This window comes from Apium graveolens, chromosome 11 (genome assembly GCF_009905375.1).
Source record: "Apium graveolens cultivar Ventura chromosome 11, ASM990537v1, whole genome shotgun sequence".
NCBI lineage: Eukaryota > Viridiplantae > Streptophyta > Magnoliopsida > Apiales > Apiaceae > Apium > Apium graveolens.
In genome coordinates, this window is record NC_133657.1 from 195,509,063 (window position 1) to 195,528,452 (window position 19,390).

At 33.0% G+C, this 19,390-nt stretch overlaps 2 protein-coding genes across 4 annotated transcripts; one reads left to right on the forward strand and one right to left on the reverse strand.

Annotated features, from left to right (window-relative positions):
* Nucleotides 1-5,380: 5,380 nt before the first annotated feature.
* LOC141697395 (glutamine-dependent NAD(+) synthetase) lies at nucleotides 5,381-12,922 on the forward strand. 3 transcript variants are annotated; one of them, XR_012564692.1, is made up of 15 exons: nucleotides 5,381-5,535; nucleotides 6,393-6,649; nucleotides 6,740-7,045; nucleotides 7,154-7,377; nucleotides 7,596-7,699; nucleotides 7,907-8,041; nucleotides 8,228-8,396; nucleotides 8,968-9,103; nucleotides 9,519-9,657; nucleotides 9,947-10,123; nucleotides 11,029-11,196; nucleotides 11,389-11,484; nucleotides 12,041-12,169; nucleotides 12,279-12,621; nucleotides 12,746-12,922. XR_012564692.1 is itself a non-coding variant. In XM_074501754.1 (14 exons), exons 2-14 carry the CDS (start codon nucleotides 6,456-6,458, stop codon nucleotides 12,495-12,497), a joined length of 2,196 nt encoding a protein of 731 aa, XP_074357855.1. In that variant the 5' UTR covers nucleotides 5,381-5,535; nucleotides 6,393-6,455; the 3' UTR covers nucleotides 12,498-12,739. The 3 variants fall into 3 exon arrangements, 2 of the variants coding, with proteins under 2 accessions (XP_074357855.1, XP_074357856.1); XM_074501754.1 differs by lacking the exon at nucleotides 12,746-12,922 and having other exon boundaries at nucleotides 12,279-12,739; XM_074501755.1 differs by lacking the exons at nucleotides 5,381-5,535; nucleotides 12,746-12,922 and adding an exon at nucleotides 6,167-6,232 and having other exon boundaries at nucleotides 12,279-12,739.
* A 1,227-nt stretch (nucleotides 12,923-14,149) lies between these two features.
* Nucleotides 14,150-18,492, reverse strand: LOC141697238 (luminal-binding protein 4-like). Its single transcript, XM_074501518.1, has 8 exons — nucleotides 18,300-18,492; nucleotides 17,075-17,342; nucleotides 16,780-16,994; nucleotides 16,438-16,680; nucleotides 15,557-16,036; nucleotides 15,266-15,420; nucleotides 15,015-15,097; nucleotides 14,150-14,921 (listed from the first exon to the last, which is right to left on the reverse strand). The coding sequence occupies exons 1-8, from the start codon at nucleotides 18,352-18,354 to the stop codon at nucleotides 14,420-14,422; spliced, it is 2,001 nt and encodes a 666-aa protein (XP_074357619.1). The 5' UTR covers nucleotides 18,355-18,492; the 3' UTR covers nucleotides 14,150-14,419.
* Nucleotides 18,493-19,390: the final 898 nt, after the last annotated feature.

Sequence of the window (19,390 nt, forward strand, 5' to 3'; positions counted from 1 at the left end):
GGTTATTATGCTAGTTTTTTTATTTATCATCGACTTCATTTTAAATTTCTGAACGTACAAGTCTGAGTGTAACCGAAGAACTTCCTAGGACACTCTTTTGAGTTTATTATTTGTCATGCAGTAAAAGAAGCTTGAAGTTTTTATTAAGAAATATGTTGAGGCTGACCCAGAGAGGACAACCTATTTAGAAGACTTGCAAGCAACAAAGGCGATCACTTTGATGGAGTTCTTTAGGAGTGGTTTCAATTTTTAAATTGACCAAGGATTTTAAAGAATTATCCAACTATGTCAAAGCATGTTTATTTGGTATTTGTTAAAGGTCAACAAATGTATCTAACTTTTTTCCCAGATTTTAAGTGTATAAAAAATGTCCCATTTATTTTACTATCTAATTTGTTGGCTGATGTAAAAATAGATTATAATATAATAGATTATAAAGTGAAATATATCTTCATCATCAAAGTTATTTACACTACAAGACTGCTACTTCCAAATTTAGCAACATAACAAGCTAGCTAATTAACCGGTCCAAAATTTAACATTCTATTTTTCACTTTTGTTTACCAAAAATTTTTGTAGCCTCTGATTTCCTGTATATGCATAAAATAACATTAATTGTTAGGAGTCAAGTTTTACATATATAAATCGATATATTCTATTATTCAATCTATGCTGCTATTATTGCACCCGATTGTACTTTAGAATGCGGGAAAGATCGAGTGTACAAAAAATAACACTAATATTCATTCATTTTTCTGCTGATTATTATAAAGTCAATCATTAATCAACGCCAAACACTAATATTAGAGTTTTCATTTGATCAAATATCTAATTTGATTCAAAAAATTATTTTTATGTCAAAAAAACTAACTTTTAAGCACGATCTTTCTTATTAATTCTATTTTTATTTTTTGTATTAATTACTACACGTTAAATATGCATTTAAAATAATTTTAATATACATTTAAATATACTTATATATTGAATATTGATAAAATGGGCTCAAGTTGACTTAAATTTGAAGTTCAAGTTAGACAACTATTTATTTGTACGCAAAAGGCTCGAATCTGATTGGCTAAAAGAGAAATTGATTTCTAGATTCCATTAATATTTAAATTTAAAATTGAATTCGCTACAGTGTAATAAATTTATTTTAATATGAATAAAATATTTTTTTTATTGCAAATCCAGTAAAGTCAATTTAGTTTTAAATAAGTAAAATAAATACTTGCTTAAAAAAATCTACTTAAGGCTCTCTCGGTCACGAAATACAGGAAGTCAATAATCCAAACATAAAAAGACGGTGTGAAAGAGATTTGGCAAAATTTTGCAATTAGGCAATTACCGCTCGTTGTCCAAGGAGAAGACGCCAGGTTATATCAAATTCAAATTCAATTTATTCTTGAAATAAGTTCCCACTCAACGATTAGGGCTTTCTGGCGTTTGTGGTCTCAATCTCTCTCTCACTCTCAGTCTCATCTTTCTTGGTTTCAGAATGAATGCCCTTTACATGGTCTGAGTTTTTTTGCAATTCCAGCATATTTTCTTAAATTTCGGTTTCCGGTAATAATTGAAATGGTTATTTCGGTTCGGTTAAAACCGAATACATTTCGGTTGGGTTTTCGATAGCATTTTTTCCCTTATTTCGGTTTCGGTTAACCGGAAAAAAATTCGGTACAACAAGTCAATAATCCAAACATAAAAAGACGGTGTGAAAGAGATTTGGCAAAACTTTGCAATTAGGCAATTACCGCTCGTTGTCCAAGGAGAAGGCCCCGGGTTACATCAAATTCAAATTTAATTTATTCTTGAAATAAGTTCCCACTCAACGATTAGGGCTTTCTGGTGTTTGGGGTCTAAATCTCTATCTCACTCTCAGTCTCATCTTTCTTGGTTTCAGAATGAACGCCCTTTATATGGTCTGACTTTTTTTGCAATTCCAGCATATTTTCTTAAATTTCGGTTTCTATTTTCGGTTTCCGGTAATAACTGAAATGGTTATTTCGGTTCGGTTAAAACCGAATACATTTCGGTTGGGTTTTCGATATCATTATTTCCCTTATTTCGGTTTCGGTTAACCGGAAAAAAATTCGGTACAACAAGTCAATAATCCAAACATAAAAAGACGGTGTGAAAGAGATTTGGCAAAATTTTGCAATTAGGCAATTACCGCTCATTGTCCAATGAGAAGGCCCCGGGTTATATCAAATTCAAATTCAATTTATTCTTGAAATAAGTTCTCACTCAACGATTAGGGCTTTCTGGTGTTTGTGGTCTCAATCTCTCTCTCTCACTCTCGGTCTCATTTTTCTTGGTTTCAGAATGAACGCCCTTTACATGGTCTGAGTTTTTTTACAATTCCAACATATTTTCTTAAATTTCGATTTCTATTTTCGGTTTCCGGTAATAACTGAAATGATAATTTCGATTCGGTTAAAACCGAATACATTTCGGTTGGGTTTTCGATAGCATTTTTTCCCTTATTTCAGTTTCGGTTAATCGGAAAAAAAATTCGGTTCAGTTCAATTTTAACCGAATGCACAACCCTACACACAAACTGAGTTGGTCAACTTTTAGATTTCTATACTACTGAGTCAATAAAAATACATTATGTTTATTTAATCCTCCTCTCTCCAATCACAACTCAATTGTTTTAATAGCCAACTCAGTTTAACTAAATAAAAGACTGCTAGTACAAAATTTGTATATATAAGAATCCAATCACACTAGCCAACCTTTTTCCACTAGCTATCTTTTTTTATCATTTCTTAATCCAAACTTACAAAATTAAAATATTTAAAGTGGCCTGAGCACACAACAAGAGACTATTATGTGTATTAAAATGAAGCATTGATTAGCATGCCATTACTCTTTAATGATTACTCGTCTATATACTGTGGGAGCCCATAATCTTCCAGGTCCCCTTTCCTAAAGATTAGGAATATAGGGTCTTAAGATATATTTCTCATTGGTTAAATGAGATTAATTAACTTTCCACCTTAATCCAGATGGTTTAAGTTGATTAGTCATGTAGCACTAGATTATATAATTACTCAATTAGCTAATCATTGGTAATGTTCTAAAAATTCCCGATTTTTTAAAAAATTTCCGATTAATCCTTAAAAAATATTTGGCCGATTTATTTTTCAAAATTCGATTAATATTTATAAATTATTTTTGAATTATATATTTTATAATACATAAGTTAGATATATTAAATATTATTTAAATATTTAAATATATATGATCTTTGTTCTGATTAATCCCACCGATTAATTCACAATTTTCCGATTAATCGATAATCAGTACCTAAACTAATTAGTACCGACTACCGATTTTTACAACCATGATACAGGAAAGAAGTTATGTTACATTTATTGTCTGCTTGTCAAATAAGGTCTAGTGGTAATAAGGAGCTTATCCTCTATCGTCTCAGGTCCTGGGTTCGACTCTGACTCACCCGAGAATTATTGAAAATAGATACTTATTTGTAAGACTATAAGCCATATTAGTCAAAAAAAGATAAGTATTCTTCTACTTTGCATTAAGGGCTCGTTTGGAAATTCTTAAAAAAATAATTTATAACTTAAAGTTGAAAATTTTCATATAAGTGATATGAGCCTCAAAATTTATAAGTTATTTAGTTATTTTGATAATTTTACATATAAGTCATTTATAAAAAAAAATAAAAATTTAATATAAATTTTTTACTATATTAATATAAAATTAGAAAAACCAAATTTTAAAATAAGAAAACTGAAGCACGACTTTTATTCGTTTTCAAGAGAGATAACGGAATTGTTTTCAGTTGCATTCAAGATTACTTTTGATCGCATTTCTCGAGAGCTGAAGGAATCTATTTTCATTTTATTAAAATAGTTTTGAATATTACATAAACTGAAAAAAAAATCCGTAATTATTAATATCTTGACGGCAGGATTCGAACCCTATATCTCTTAAATAATACTATTTTTTTTGTCAAATATATAATAATACTAATTTTTAAGAATAAATCTAACGGTCAACAACGACCGACAACCAAATTTTCAATGTTTCGTCTTTAATATAATAATATAGATAGGAATATAATATAAGTGTCCTATTTTAAATATAATAGAATTGATATGCGATTAATTTTAGGTGTTCTGTTTTAAATATAATATTAAGTGTCATAATATAAGTGTCCTATTTTAAATATAATAGAATTGATAGGTGAGTAATTTTAGGTGTCTTGTTTTAAATATAATATTAAGTGTTCTATTTTAAAAATAATAGAACGATCAACAATCAACAACCAAATTTTTAATATTTCGTCTTTAATATAAAAATATAAATAGATATAATTTACATATAATTTATTGTAATTTATCTAATTAAATATATTTTAAAATAAATCTAATTAAATAATTAGTCAAACAATAAAATTATCTAAAACAATACAAAGATACTAAACTAAAGTCAGTGAAGTAATTGGAAGTATGATCTGCAAAACGAAATGAGAAAGTACCCATCCCATAACTTTCGCTTATCAACTTTTAAGAACATTTTTGGAGGATTTCTGGTCAGGCCCAATAATGATGCCCGATAAGTCTTGGACCTTGATAAAAATATACTATTTTTGAATTTCAACTGTTCAAAATATAAATTATCCACGAAATACGAATTTCGGAATAAATGTCATCTTTAGAAATTTTGGCAAAAAAATGCACATGCTATGCATGTATATAGACTTTAATTTTTTAACTTTATGTGCATGGCTAACATGCTAAAAAGAAATACACATTTTAGACAAATGTGTTCTTTTTTAAAATTTAAATAATCGAATACATATTTTTCTTATGTGTGTATTTTGTAGATATTTGTACGGATATTTTTAATAATAAGTATTGTCATATTGTAAATATTTGATATTTTGATTTTTTCCCTTTACAAACTTCCTTATTAACTATTAAGTAACAATTTATCCTCGCAAGACCACTACTATCGTGTTAACTGTTTTAAATTTTTAAGTTGCAATGTAAATTCAAACGAATTTATGATAACCAATTTGATAAATTATCTTTACTTATTTTTCTAGATTCAAAATTATCTCATGATCATTTCAAGTACCTGAATGAACATATTTAGTATTTTAATTTACAATTTATAATAAATATATTTTCTGACGGTGGTCATATTTGATTTTTCACCGATCAAATTATCAAGATTGGATTAAAATATAAGTATCTATGTTATATAATTGAAAAAATAAAACTTATCACAGAAAACTTTAAAATGGTATTCATAAATTTAAAATTATAAAATAATTAACTAAAATTTTAAATTTAAATCGGTGAATTCAGACCACCATAAGAAGACACTGACGTCGTACTCAAATTGCCACGTAGATTTGAAAATAGCTAGCGTCTGTTGTCATAAATCAATCTCTAAAAATTGTTTACATCACTTCCCATATATACATACAACATCTGTATGTATAGTTTGTCAAGAACTTGAATAGGCTCTTTTCACTTCTGCCCCTCCATCCACACACAGGTACTCTGCTACCCCTGTTTCTTTTACATACATTTATTCTTGATTCTTGATTTTTTTTTAATTTTTTAATTTTGCATTTTTATATGTGTTATTTATTGTATATATTGATTTTGTTGCTTTTGCATGGTGAATTGTACTATTATTGTTGTTGGGTCTTTAATTAAAATTGATTCTTGGTTCAAATTAGCTTGTTACACTTTTATGAATTTTTTGAGATTACCATGGTCTGTTTTTTTGTTTGTGAAGTTGAATTGGGATTGAGTGTTAACCCTTGATGGGTTTTACGTAAGGGGATGAATTGACCTCGAAAGTCATGATTTTTACTCTGTTGGAATCGTCCGGTTGTGTTTTTAGTGTAAAAGGCGGAATCTTTAGATGAGTTCAGGGTGTAGGCCTCAGAATAACGGGTAGTGCCAAGTGAGGCCTCTTTCGTTCGTAAATTATATCTAATTGAATTTAACGGAGTCTTGGGCTTTTTCATAAGTGATGGTCAGTTTGTAATACATAATTTATTGCTATTAGTATTTACTTATTACATTGAGGATTGAGCAATGCACAAGTTTAAGAACTACTAAGACAGCATATGAGTCTGTTTCTTGATTTTAATCATACATATTGTGCAGTTCATGCTATACTGGTTAAATATCTCGAACACCATATGCAATATGTTTATTGCTCTTCTGCTTGTTGCCTAGTTGTAAGTACTGTTACTCTGATAGAGACCTTATTAAGTACATCTCTTTATGGATTATAACTAATTTTAGACTGTTTTAAATAAATTTGAAAGTATTTATATGTGTTTCAGTGTTTGGTGATTTTTTTAAAAAAGAAATAAGTATACTATATTTGGTGTGCAGACCTCCCTTGAGTAGCATTTGTACATTTAACTATTAACTGGAGAGAGTGATTCCAAAGACAATATGAGGTTGATAAGTGTTGCAGCTTGCAATTTGAATCAATGGGCGATGGATTTTGATTGCAATTTGAAAAATATCAAGGAATCAATAACTACTGCTAAAAAAGCTGGCGCCATTATCAGGCTTGGGCCTGAGCTTGAAATCACTGGCTATGGCTGTGAAGACCATTTCCTGGAACTCGACACCATTACTCATGCGTAAGTTTCAGTCGACTATGTGCATGTACAGTATCAGTTCTTGATTGTATTGGACATGTCATACTTGGATGCTCTCGTGTTTAATTGCAGGTGGGAGTGTTTGAAAGAGCTTTTGGTTGGTGAGTGGACTGATGGCATCTTATGTAGTTTCGGAATGCCAATTATCAAAGGGTCCGAGCGGTATAATTGTCAAGTTTTATGTCTAAACCGGAAAATTATCATGATACGTCCCAAAATGTGGCTAGCAAATGATGGGAACTACAGGGAACTGCGGTGGTTTACAACATGGAAGCATAAAGAGCAGCTTGTGAAATTTAATCTCCCAGCTGAAATTTCCGAGGCTATATCACAGGACAGTGTTCCTTTTGGTTACGGATATATGCAATTTATAGACACGTATGCTAACTCTTCTAATTATTTGTCATGTCCAACCTTATTTCGCATTTGTGTAAATTTTAGTATACTTAGCTCTTTCTAAGTTTAAAATTGTTTGTTTCATATTAGAGCTGTTGCAGCAGAAGTTTGTGAAGAACTGTTTAGCCCTATGCCTCCTCACACTGAACTTGCACTGAATGGTGTTGAAGTATTTCTGAATGCCAGTGGGAGTCACCATCAACTAAGGAAGCTTGATCTTCGCTTACGTGCGTTTATAGGTGCTACACATACTAGAGGAGGAGTTTACATGTACAGCAACCACCAAGGATGTGATGGTGGTCGTCTTTACTATGGTATAGTATTCTTTTATAGCGCCCAGGTTTCTTAAAATTATTTGTTTGTGATAATAATTTGCTTATTCTTCCTGCCCCTATCCAAGAAGAATCTTTTTATTCCGCTACTAAAGAACTCAAAATCTTCTTTTATCTAAAACATCAGATGTTCTATTAATATTATATTTGTTAAGATTTTATTAATAAATAAGTGTTTGTAAATAAATAATATGCTGCAGATGGATGTGCTTGTATTGTTGTGAACGGGGATGTCGTTGCTCAAGGTTCACAGTTTTCTTTGAAAGATGTTGAGGTGGAGGTAGCTCAGATAGACTTAGACGCGGTATTTTCGAATATCCTAAATTATTTTGCACACATTACTTTTCTTCATATTTTTTTCTTGCAAAAGTTGTTGTAGCTTGTACTTCTTGCTAAGTAATTTATATTCCTCTTGCTGCATCATTCCTGGTGTGCATTTACTCATAAATCATGCTAGGTTTTCAGATTTATCTTTTTGATTCTAATGCTTTTGTCCAATATAACGCCACAGGTTGCAAGTCTTAGAGGATCCATAAGTAGTTTTCAAGAGCAAGCAAGTAGCAAACCTGAAGTTTCTTCTGTTCCAGTGCCCTATAAGCTTTGCCAGTCTTTTAAACTGCCAATGTCTCTTTCCAGTCCTCGTAAGGTCAGTTTATGAAGCTCCCTGTTCAGGGTCTGAGATCGTCTAGCTTGAACTGCATCTTCTTCTACCCTTAATCCCCGTTTGTCTCCATTTAAATATGTTTCTTGAGATGCTTAAAGGGCAGGACAATGTCGAACATTGGTTCTACTGGGATAGCTATTCGCTTATATCTTCTTATACATATTTTAGATTAAGTATCATTCTCCCGAGGAAGAAATAGCTTTTGGACCTGGTTGCTGGCTATGGGATTATCTAAGAAGAAGCGGAGCTTCTGGTTTTTTACTTCCTCTTTCGGGCGGGGCTGATAGTTCCTCCGTGGCTGCAATTGTTGGTTGCATGTGCCAGCTTGTAGTTAAAGGTTAGTCTTATTGTATATAGTTTTTCTTGTAGCAGATCACTAGGAAAAGTATCAGCACATGTTATGTTCTAGTTGACATTTAGTTACTTATGATGAATGCCCCTAGAAGTACCAATAGTTTTGCTACCAACGACAAATTTTATTTTTTTTTTAAAATTTTGAATGCATAATATATATCCACAGAAACTGGTTTTTCTTGCGGAAAATGGTATTTGGAATAAAGTAGTTTGAGCAATCAAGTTTACAGTTGGAATGAATTGACTGTTATTCCATTTAGGACTATAAGTAGCTCCATCTTTGATATTGGTCACATTAGTTGGATTAGAGTGGATACCTGAAGGTATATATATAATCGGGCATCTAAGTTTGACTATTTGCTTGAAGTGGCTGGCGGACTATACTTTTTAATGAGTCTAAGAGAATATAACAAGAAAAGGAAGATTATCTTGTTTAATTACATAACTTTTACTGTTAAAGACGTATTTACATTCCACTTGCCCTAAATGACTAATAACTGCTTCACAACATCTTTTGATTTTTATTTTTTTGATGTTGTTTCATTAAAATGCAGAAATTGAGAACGGGGATAGTCAGGTCAAAGCAGATGCCATAAGAATCGGTAATTACACTGATGGACAATTTCCAACAGACAGCAAAGAGTTTGCTAAGCGCATATTCTACACTGTGTACATGGGAACTGAAAATAGGTGTGCATGTGTAACTTCTTTCTGACAGATTTTCTTATTCTTTCTGAATTGTTTGCATAGACAACTAAATCAGTAATCACCCTTAATCACACATCTTCTTTTCAAGTCGAATGAACCGATCTTAGATCTTTCAATTTTTGGGCAATGGTCAGTTGCAGAAATTAAAATATGTCTTCAACTAAATCAGATATCAGTAATCACCCTCAAATTATTAATATTAATTTTATCAACACTTAGCTGCCAACTTCTTTTATTCTAAAATTTTAATGCTCGTAAAGAAATCATTTAGGAATGACGATGTAAAATGCACAAAAAATGGCTTGAATTGGTTGTGTTTTAACCCATCTTGTGTATTATTCATGTTCTCTTAAATATCCTTTTGTCAATGACTAGTAAGAGGATTTTCCCTTTACAGCTCGGAAACAACAAAGACACGGGCAAAAGTCTTAGCAGATGAAATTGGATCATGGCATCTTGATGTTTCTATAGATGGAGTTATTTCTGCCTTGCTCACGTTGTTTCAGACTCTAACCGGAAAACGACCACGTTACAAGGTAAAAGGGATATTAAGTCAAATTATGTGTAGATTGTAGTTTACCTTTTACGAAGTTTATTTGCACATGCTAACTAAGATTACATACAACCTTCACTTTATGCTGCTTGTTTTGCTTTTCCAGCCAAGTATACAATGATCTTTCATTGCTGATTAGTGAACAATTTCATATTAAAGGAATTATTAACTGTCATTCCTGTCATCTAGATGGAGTATTTCAAGGAATGTCTAAAATTATAAATCATAAAGGATTTTTTAACTGATCAAGTTCCAACGTCTAATTATGACAGCTAGATGGAGGATCAAACATTGAAAACTTGGGTTTGCAGAATATTCAGGCTCGAATCAGAATGGTGTTGGCATTTATGCTAGCATCACTCATGCCATGGGTTCATAGTAAACCAGGATTTTATTTGGTTTTAGGTAGCTCCAATGTAGATGAAGGATTGCGTGGTTATCTCACAAAGGTATATTATTATATTAACCTTTCAATCATAAAAAATAGATTATCCTTAATATGCCATGAGTATATTGTTTTGGTTCCCCATTAACACCGTCGCAAGGAATGTTCATTGCTAAGTAGAGGACTGATTAATCTCTCTGTCAAGCAGTGTAAGCATAGGTTTTGTCCAAAAGGTGAACATATACATGCACTAACAAAAGATATGGAAAGCTAGTTTGTTAAATGTATCATTTTACAAGCATAAGCACCTAAATTTTTTACCTGTTTATAATTTTAATGATTTTAGATGTCATTTATAAAGGATCTGCTGTATATATGATCGACAGGTATATGAATCTTTGGCTAATACACAGTCATACAGATCAGACTGACCTCACAAATTAAGTATTCAATGCAAGTTATTAAACAACCATTTCACTTGCCATTCCCTTTTGTCCAAGTGAATATGTGTTTTAGGTGTTTATTCTCAAAATATAACTTAGGATTTTCCTCAATCCATTAGATAAATCAAGTTGATGTACTTTATATATTGAAAATAGGGGACCAAGAAAGAGAGAGAACGAAAGCGAGAGTAATTTATTCAAGTGTATATTAAATTGTAAGCATATACTAGACTCTAGAGGCTTGCTGCAGATAGATACTTCTGCTTGGCCAATAATACCATATCATAATATATTTCTAAAAAATACCATCTTATATCAACACAGGGTCACAACTCATTCATGTCCTCTCTTGTTGTAGAATTCAAGTTAATATATTCAATACACCCCAGGGTTCATTTGTTTAGTGCTCTGGTATTTTATTTTATTTTTTAATTTCGCCAGCGGTTCACTGAATATAAAATGCTAGATTATTAATATTCTGTATGTGATCAACATGATGTAGTACTGATTAAGCTCTCCCGTTTAGTATGATTGCAGTTCAGCTGATATCAATCCAATAGGAAGTATCAGCAAGCAGGACCTCCGAACATTCCTGCGGTGGGCTGCCGTCAATCTTGGTTATCCATCCTTGGCAGATGTTGAAGCAGCTCCACCCACTGCTGAGCTGGAGCCTATTCGGTCCAATTACAGCCAGGTATGTGATTTAGCTCCTAAAGAATTTCTTATCTACATTACATGTTTGTCTAACAAGAATGTAGTTATATTAATGCTAATTTCAATAAAGCAACAGTATCTCGAAAAAGTTTTCGTATTTCACATTAAATTTTCTTTACCATTCTGCACTCGAGGTTCATTTCCAAATGACCATTGTATCCTGGTCTAACAGCTTGATGAAGTAGATATGGGTATGACATATGAAGAACTGTCGGTGTATGGAAGATTGCGAAAGATATTCCGCTGCGGTCCTGTATCTATGTTCCAGGTATGTTCTTGAAGCAGTCCTACTGTGTGTGTATGTGTTGCTTGGTCTACAAATAACAACTAATCGGAAATAATAAGAATCTGTTAAAGCCATTAATGTTGGAGAACTGCGTTATTTACCAGGTAGATATTAAGTGACAAGTAGCTAAAAAGTGGTTCTGATATGTTTGTTGTGAGGTCAATAGATACAGGCAGAAGTGTTCATTTTTTAAGTTGCAATTGAAAAGTTTATTATAACCGTAAAGATCATCTACTGAATGGTGACCAGTGCGGAAGGCTATATAGAAGGGAAAACTTGTATTTATGTAATGCTGTCATATACCATCTTTTAGAGGATATGTGTATAATAATACCAGATATCATGTGTTCCAACTCTTTTCCCTAGCCTTTTCAACTAAGCATAGAAGAGAACTAAGCGATTAGCGGCATTCGGCAATATATCTATATTGTTCATGCTTTAACTTGCTGAAATTATCCAAGGTTGCTTTTATCCTAGGTGGGAATGGCCGTATATCTAATTATTGTTCTCTTGTCCTTTCTTGGTAAATTTATTGCAGAATCTATGTTACAAATGGGGAGGAAAGTTAACGCCATCACAGGTGGCTGATAAAGTGAAGTACTTCTTTAAGTATTATTCAATTAACAGACACAAAATGACTGTCATGACGCCCTCTTATCATGCTGAGGTACTTTCCTTCAAAGATGAATTTCATACAGGCTTTGACTTTTATTAGCTATGAAATTTCATCTTAAAATCATTTTGAAAAAATTCTTATAATCATTCCCGTCATCCAGAGTTACTCACCAGAAGACAACAGATTTGATCTGCGCCAGTTTTTGTATAACGCGAGATGGCCGTATCAGTTCCGCAAGATTGATGAAATGGTAAAGGAAATTGATGGCGATAAGGTTACTCTTATGACAGCAACGGAAAAGGATCAACAGGATGTTACATCTGTAGGAGGTATGGGAGTTATTGCAGCTGGCTCAGGGGATCCAAGAGCTGGTGTTTAGTTTGCCTGTAAAAGGCATCAGCAGATGATAATAAGTACTAACCATAAAAGAAGAGAAATAAAGCTATAACTTTAATTTCTTCCAAATTCTGATCCATGTGTAATTACACGTACCTCTGGTCCAGGTATGTTTCCTTTCAAACCTTTTTACTACGTACAGATCTGGTACCATTTGCTTTAGCTTATGTACTACAATGGCGTTCTTTTGTAAAGTATGATTAAAGTACATTACCTAAATTTTCGTCGCAGGTACCATCTCATCTCACTGGGAAAGAATTTTATGTTTTATCTTCCTGTTTTACAACTGTATCCTGTTTATGTATATAACTCACGTATTGGACATTGGCTCAAAACCCCATTCTAAACTATGACTTGTGACGGATACTTAATATTTTAGCAAGATATTTTTTCACTGCAGTCAACTGTTAATAGTCCAACTCCACCTTCAATTCAAGTATTATTCAAATAGAAACTGTTGAAAATGAAAGAAGTTTTAGTACAGTTCAAATATCATTGTTACTACAGATCACTGCTTTAAAAGTAGATTAAAGACTTGTTACCTGAGATATGAATTAAAGGTTGTACGCGAGGGCGGACTGAGGAATGATAGCTTAACCAGGTAGGATTCCTGTTGTCCACAAGCATTCTTTGATCTCACGGGCAAAACCACACAGAAGCCTTGGAAATATATTTCACTGCCAGTCAGACCAAAATGATTTTTAGTTTAGGATTTCACTCGACTGTCTACAGTTAGATTGCATTTAGATGTGAGAACGGAGTGCAACGTTAATTTTCAATGTAGATGAAAGACCAACCAGATATTGGTAGCTATGAACAAAGATATTCCAGATCCAAAACCATATCCCTTCGGGAGAAGCTTGTCTAAGAATATCACTGTGATATAGGCATATCAGCTGAACAAAGCGTTACCACTTACCAACTCCAAGCTAAAGAAGGCATTCTTGCCAAAGCTACTCGAAAGATATGTGAAGGAAACCTCTTTATCCGCAGATGATCTTCTCCCGCTAACACTATAGACAAAAGTTTCATGATTTAATACATAAATGCATGGTTGTAAAGATTGGTAATCGGTACTAATCGGTTTAGGTACATTATTTATTATGAAATATATAATTTAAAAATAACTTATAAATATTAATCGAATTTCAAAAAATAGATCTGCCAAATATTTTTTAAGGGGGAATTTTTTTAAAAATCGGAAATTTTTAATACACTACATAAATGCATCATCGTGGATTTAGACATTAAGAAATCATTTCAGTTCACGAAATAGTTACCTTAGAGTAAAGTTCCGAAGCCATGGAAAATATTCCAGCAGTTGAAGCAAGCGGACCGATTATATACCCCTCCATCCTTTATATTTGGGAAGACACGTATTTTAATATTCTTATTAAATATAATTGCATAAATTTTTAATTTTTTTTCCTAAATAAAAATATATTATTCAAATTTTTATAAAAAGAAAATTAAAAAAAAATCCTGAACTATACTTTATAGCCTTAAAATGCGTGTCAAAAAATATAACATATATCTTGGAACCTGATAGTGAACAACTGAATATCGTCTATATATGAACTCATTAAAATTTTATTGCTCGAAACTAGCCAAAAAAACTTAAAATTGGAGACGGAGTAGATAAGGAGGTGCAATTCACGTTTACCAAATAATATAACAATATGATGCTTTTAAAACATACAAAATTTTCTTTCAACAATTGAACAAGAAATAAATTTGTTCTTTAAAGTATCTGCAACTTAACAATCATACGTCAAGAAGGGATGTTCTCAGGCCCCGTGCAACCGAAACTATACTAATTTTCTGCCTAACAAAGTCCTGTCAAACGTGTCATCCTCACTTTTTGCTCCTGATCATCTTCGGTGGCTGATAGATTCTAATATAAACCTATAGCTCATCATGGTCATCATCGTCTGCTTCTGCTGCACCTTCGGCCCCCGGAGCTCCACCAGATCTTTGGTATACTGCTGTGATGATTGGGTTACAAACAGCTTCTACTTCTTTAAGCTTCTCATCATAATCTTCTTTCTCAGCAGACTGGTTGTCATCTAGCCACTCGAGAGCCTCCTTCACGGCACTCTCAATCTTCTCCTTTTCATCTGCTTCGAGCTTGTCAGCAAGCTTGTCTTTGTCATTGATCTGGTTCTTCATGTTATAGGTGTAGGTCTCCAGGCTGTTGCGAGCATCAATTCTTTCTTTGACCTTTTTGTCTTCCTCGGCAAACTCTTCTGCCTCCTGAACCATTCGCTCAATTTCTTCTTGGCTCAACCGGCCATTGTCGTTGGTGATGGTAATCTTCTCTGCTTTGCCAGTTCCTTTGTCTTCTGCCTTGACATTCAAGATACCATTGGCATCAACCTCAAATGTGACTTCGATTTGTGGTGTTCCCCTGTTTGAACAAAGGATCAAAACTTATTTAGATATCTGTCATTAAGCTTTAAAATTTTTATAGAAACTAACTCTTAAAGTCAAATGTACAAACCTTGGGGCAGGTGGTATTCCTGAGAGATCAAATTTCCCAAGAAGCCTACAATCCTTTGTAAGAGTCCTTTCACCTTCAAAAACCTGTTACGAAAGATGCAGGAATCAGCTAAAGTTTTGAGATGCCAATAAGTGCACTCAGTACACTGATGATCAATATATTTAATGTGAAAGGATTTATATAAGGAATACCAATCTTTGATAATTTTGTCCAATGAAATACTCTATGTAAAGTGCCAAATAAAATAGTACCTGAATAGATACAGTAGTCTGCTGATCTTGGTATGTTGTGAAAACCTGGGATTTCTTGGTAGGAATAACAGTGTTTCTAGGAATCAATTTGGTCATCACCCCACCTACGGTTTCAATTCCTAGGGTAAGAGGTGCCACATCCAAAAGAAGGATATCTGCATTAAAGTATAAAAATCATTAGATATTAGTCATTAGTTTCCGAAAATATTTTCATCATATCTCCAAGACTCCAACTACAATCATGACAAGATGCAGCACTCAAGGTCCAGAAAAAAGATAATATATAATTACCTTTAGTCTCGTCACCACCCTCTCCACTAAGAATTCCTCCTTGCACAGCAGCACCAAAGGCAACTGCCTCATCGGGGTTCACACCCTTGTTGGGTTCTTTACCATCAAAGTAATCCTTAAGGAGTTGCTGAACCTTTGGAATCCTAGTGCTTCCCCCAACAAGAACTATCTCATCAATCTGGCTTTTCTGCAACCCTGCATCATCCATAGCCTTCTTGACAGGTCCCATTGTCTTCCTAAACAAATCTTGGTTCAACTCCTCAAATCTAGCCCTGGTCAATGGCTCTGAGAAATCAGTTCCATCAAAGAGAGATTCAATTTCTACACGAACTTGGTGCTGGCTACTCAATGCTCTCTTGGCACGCTCACATTCTCTCCTTAGCTTTCCAAGGGCTCTGTTGTCCTTGCTGATGTCCTTCCCGTGCTTTTTCTTAATCAACTTGATGAAGTACTCCATAATTCTTTGATCAAAATCCTCACCTGCAGGAAAATAAATGTTATCATCAAATATTTACATTTTCAATATTTTGCATTTACTAACTAATTCATTTGCATAATTTTCCTTGTTTCTACAAGGAAAGAACGTCCGAATCCATTTTTTCTTGGGGCTCATTTTTAAGAAGAATAAATATGTAACATAAATAAAAGAGTAGAAATTATTTATTCTACTAGCCAGATATACCCTAGAAAGGGTGACAAAAGAAATATGAACAAAGAATCAGTTTAAAAGCTACTCCAATAAATATGTAACATAAATAAAAGAGTAGAAATTATTTATTCTACTAGCCAGATATACCCTAGAAAGGGTGACACAAGAAATATGAACAAAGAATCAGTTTAAAAGCTACTCCAATCAATTAGCATTAAAAAAAATAGCTTACCTCCTAGATGTGTGTCTCCGTTTGTGGAAAGGACCTCAAAAACACCATTATCAATAGTCAAGACACTGACATCGAAAGTTCCACCTCCAAGATCAAATACCAAGATGTTCTTCTCACCACCTTTCTTGTCCAATCCGTACGCAATGGCAGCGGCAGTTGGTTCATTGATGATTCTGGCAACATTTAGCCCAGCAATGACACCAGCATCCTTGGTAGCCTGCCTTTGGGCATCATTGAAGTAAGCTGCAGATAGGATAAAAATATCCCATTAAATATTAACATCATACAATTAAGTATTAAAAGAGATCTACATGTTAGTGGTAATGGTAGAATGGACTGTACCAGGAACTGTAACAACAGCATCCTTAATTTTCTTTCCAAGAAAAGCTTCAGCTGTCTCCTTCATTTTAACTAGGATCATGGCGCTTATTTCCTCAGGACTGAAGACCTTTGTCTCTCCATCCTTCATTTTGACTTGAATGTATGGCTTGCCATCTTTATTCACAATTTTGTAGGGAAACAGCTTCATGTCCTTCTGGACTTCTTTGTCTTCAAACCTGTCATACAACTGTTAGAATTTCTGATCACCTCAAAGTAATATATAATGACATTCACGAGATTGAACGAGATGCATTACTTTCTTCCGATAAGCCTTTTGACATCAAATACAGTCCTTTCATGGTTGACTGCTGCCTGATTCTTTGCAGCCTCACCAATCAATCTCTCACCGTCGGTAAAAGCAACCCAGGATGGGGTGATACGGTTTCCTTGGTCATTGGCTATAATTTCCACATGGCCATTCTTATAAACACCAACACAAGAATATGTAGTTCCAAGATCTATTCCAATAACTGTACCCAACTTAGATGCCTCCTCTTTTGCAATGGAAATTGCCGATAGACAACCTGAAAGATATTAGATGCTTAGTGATGATCTGAGAACTTTAGCAAGAGGTGAAGCCATGCAGTAAAAATATTACCATAAAAAAGCTAGTCACGGAAGGAATGAAGTACAAGTAAAATGGGTAACACATTAAATGCAACAGACAATCAGCTATATGCCATTAATAAACTCTTGCTTTCAAAACAAAAGCACCAACACTAATTACAAAAAGAAAAAAAGCACTCTGTTACTTGATCCTAAATCTTTCCTGTATGATATGCATCTCAACACATGCATACTAACTCCAAACACCTTTATAACTAGAATTGGTCATTAATTTAATCTGTTTTTCCGATTTTACATAATGAACTGATCTACAATGCAAGCTAGCACAACATCACAACCACTTAAAGTAACCTCTAATCATTTATTATAGAACAATGAATATCACAAACTAATACAATTACAATTTTTTAAAAGTTCAACTCAAATAAATAGCGCAAACTAAAACAATTACGTACAATATTCTTAACCGTTCAAGTCAATTAAAGTTCGATTCAGAATCCAAATGTTAACTAGCTAAATCTCACTGAATCAGTGCATATTAATCGCAACAATCGTAATTACTAGCATACGATCCAAGTAAACTGATCCAATCTAGTCAATAAATTCAGAAGCTCGTTACTAACTACAACTAAATTTCCAGATCAACATATATCACAAGCATAACTGCATAAGCATAAGATCCGATCCAAGCTGATTAACTATATCTACAACTAAACAACGCTGATTTCAACAATCAAATGCATACAAATCTACAGCAAGCATAGCATTACACTTCATCGATCTATATACACACCTAAATGCTTAAATATAACAATAATAAACGAGATCTCAAAGTGTCAATGACTAATACATACATATTTCTAGAGCGATAGCGATAGCGAGAGAGTGGGAGAGAGAGAGAGAGAGATGTATACCTAAGAAGAGAATAGCAGCAACAACGATCTGAGATCCACTTCGCCTGCCAGCCATGGCTGCTTCCACTTTCTCTCTCTATACGTATAGGTCACCTTCCTTATAATGTATGTATATATAGTAGAGAGAGATTTATTGAGAGAGAGAGAGAGGTTTATGAATTATGAGTAAAATGAGAGAGATTTGCGTTTAAATGTCAGGAGGATGGGATGTGTTTATAAAGTGAGTACTGAGAGAGAGCAAATATGTCATTGGTGATGACGTGGACCAATTAGAATTAAGAGTGACCAAGTTAAGCCACTTAGGGCTGGGCTATTTTGTTGGAACCGTATCACACGCTATATTTTTGTTTATCCTACGTGTCATGCCGTGTTTTGAATCCAAAGTTATGCAATATGCAGCTTGAGTCAATTAATTTACTCTTTTTCAATAAGTTAATTTATACAATAGAACTCGACAAATGATATTTGATATATGAATAATAATTACGTTAAATTAATATTTTTTTATCCCAATATAATAAATATAATGTATTTTTTATCTCAATAAATAAATAAACTCGATTAATGAATAAAATATTTCAATACCAAGGATATTCATTTATCAATGTTTAACTGTAATTCTTGTTGTCTTGTATCATGATTGATTAGTTGAAATGAATCAATAATGTATGTTGTAATAAATTGAAATTAATTTCATGATCTTGTTGATAATATCAACATTTTCTTCGTATTTTACAAAATTGGGTTTTTGTTTAAAAATAATATTTTTGAAATTTAAAGAAAATAAAATTGCTAATTTAGATCGACATATTTTAATTCTAAATGATAATAGAATATAAATATAGTAAACCGCGAGACAGACATAAAATTTGACAAAATATAAGATAAATATAGTACAAATTGTTTCATTTACTTCAATATTAAGAAAAAAACACTCTTAAATTTCTGTATGTTTCTCAGTTTTACATACACTTTGCTTCTAAATCCTAGGTGTTACATGATGTCCTTACAGAGTTATCATTGCTAGTAATTAGATAAAATCTACATTTCTTTTCTTGTTAAAGACACAACAAGCAAACAGAGTTCGCCAA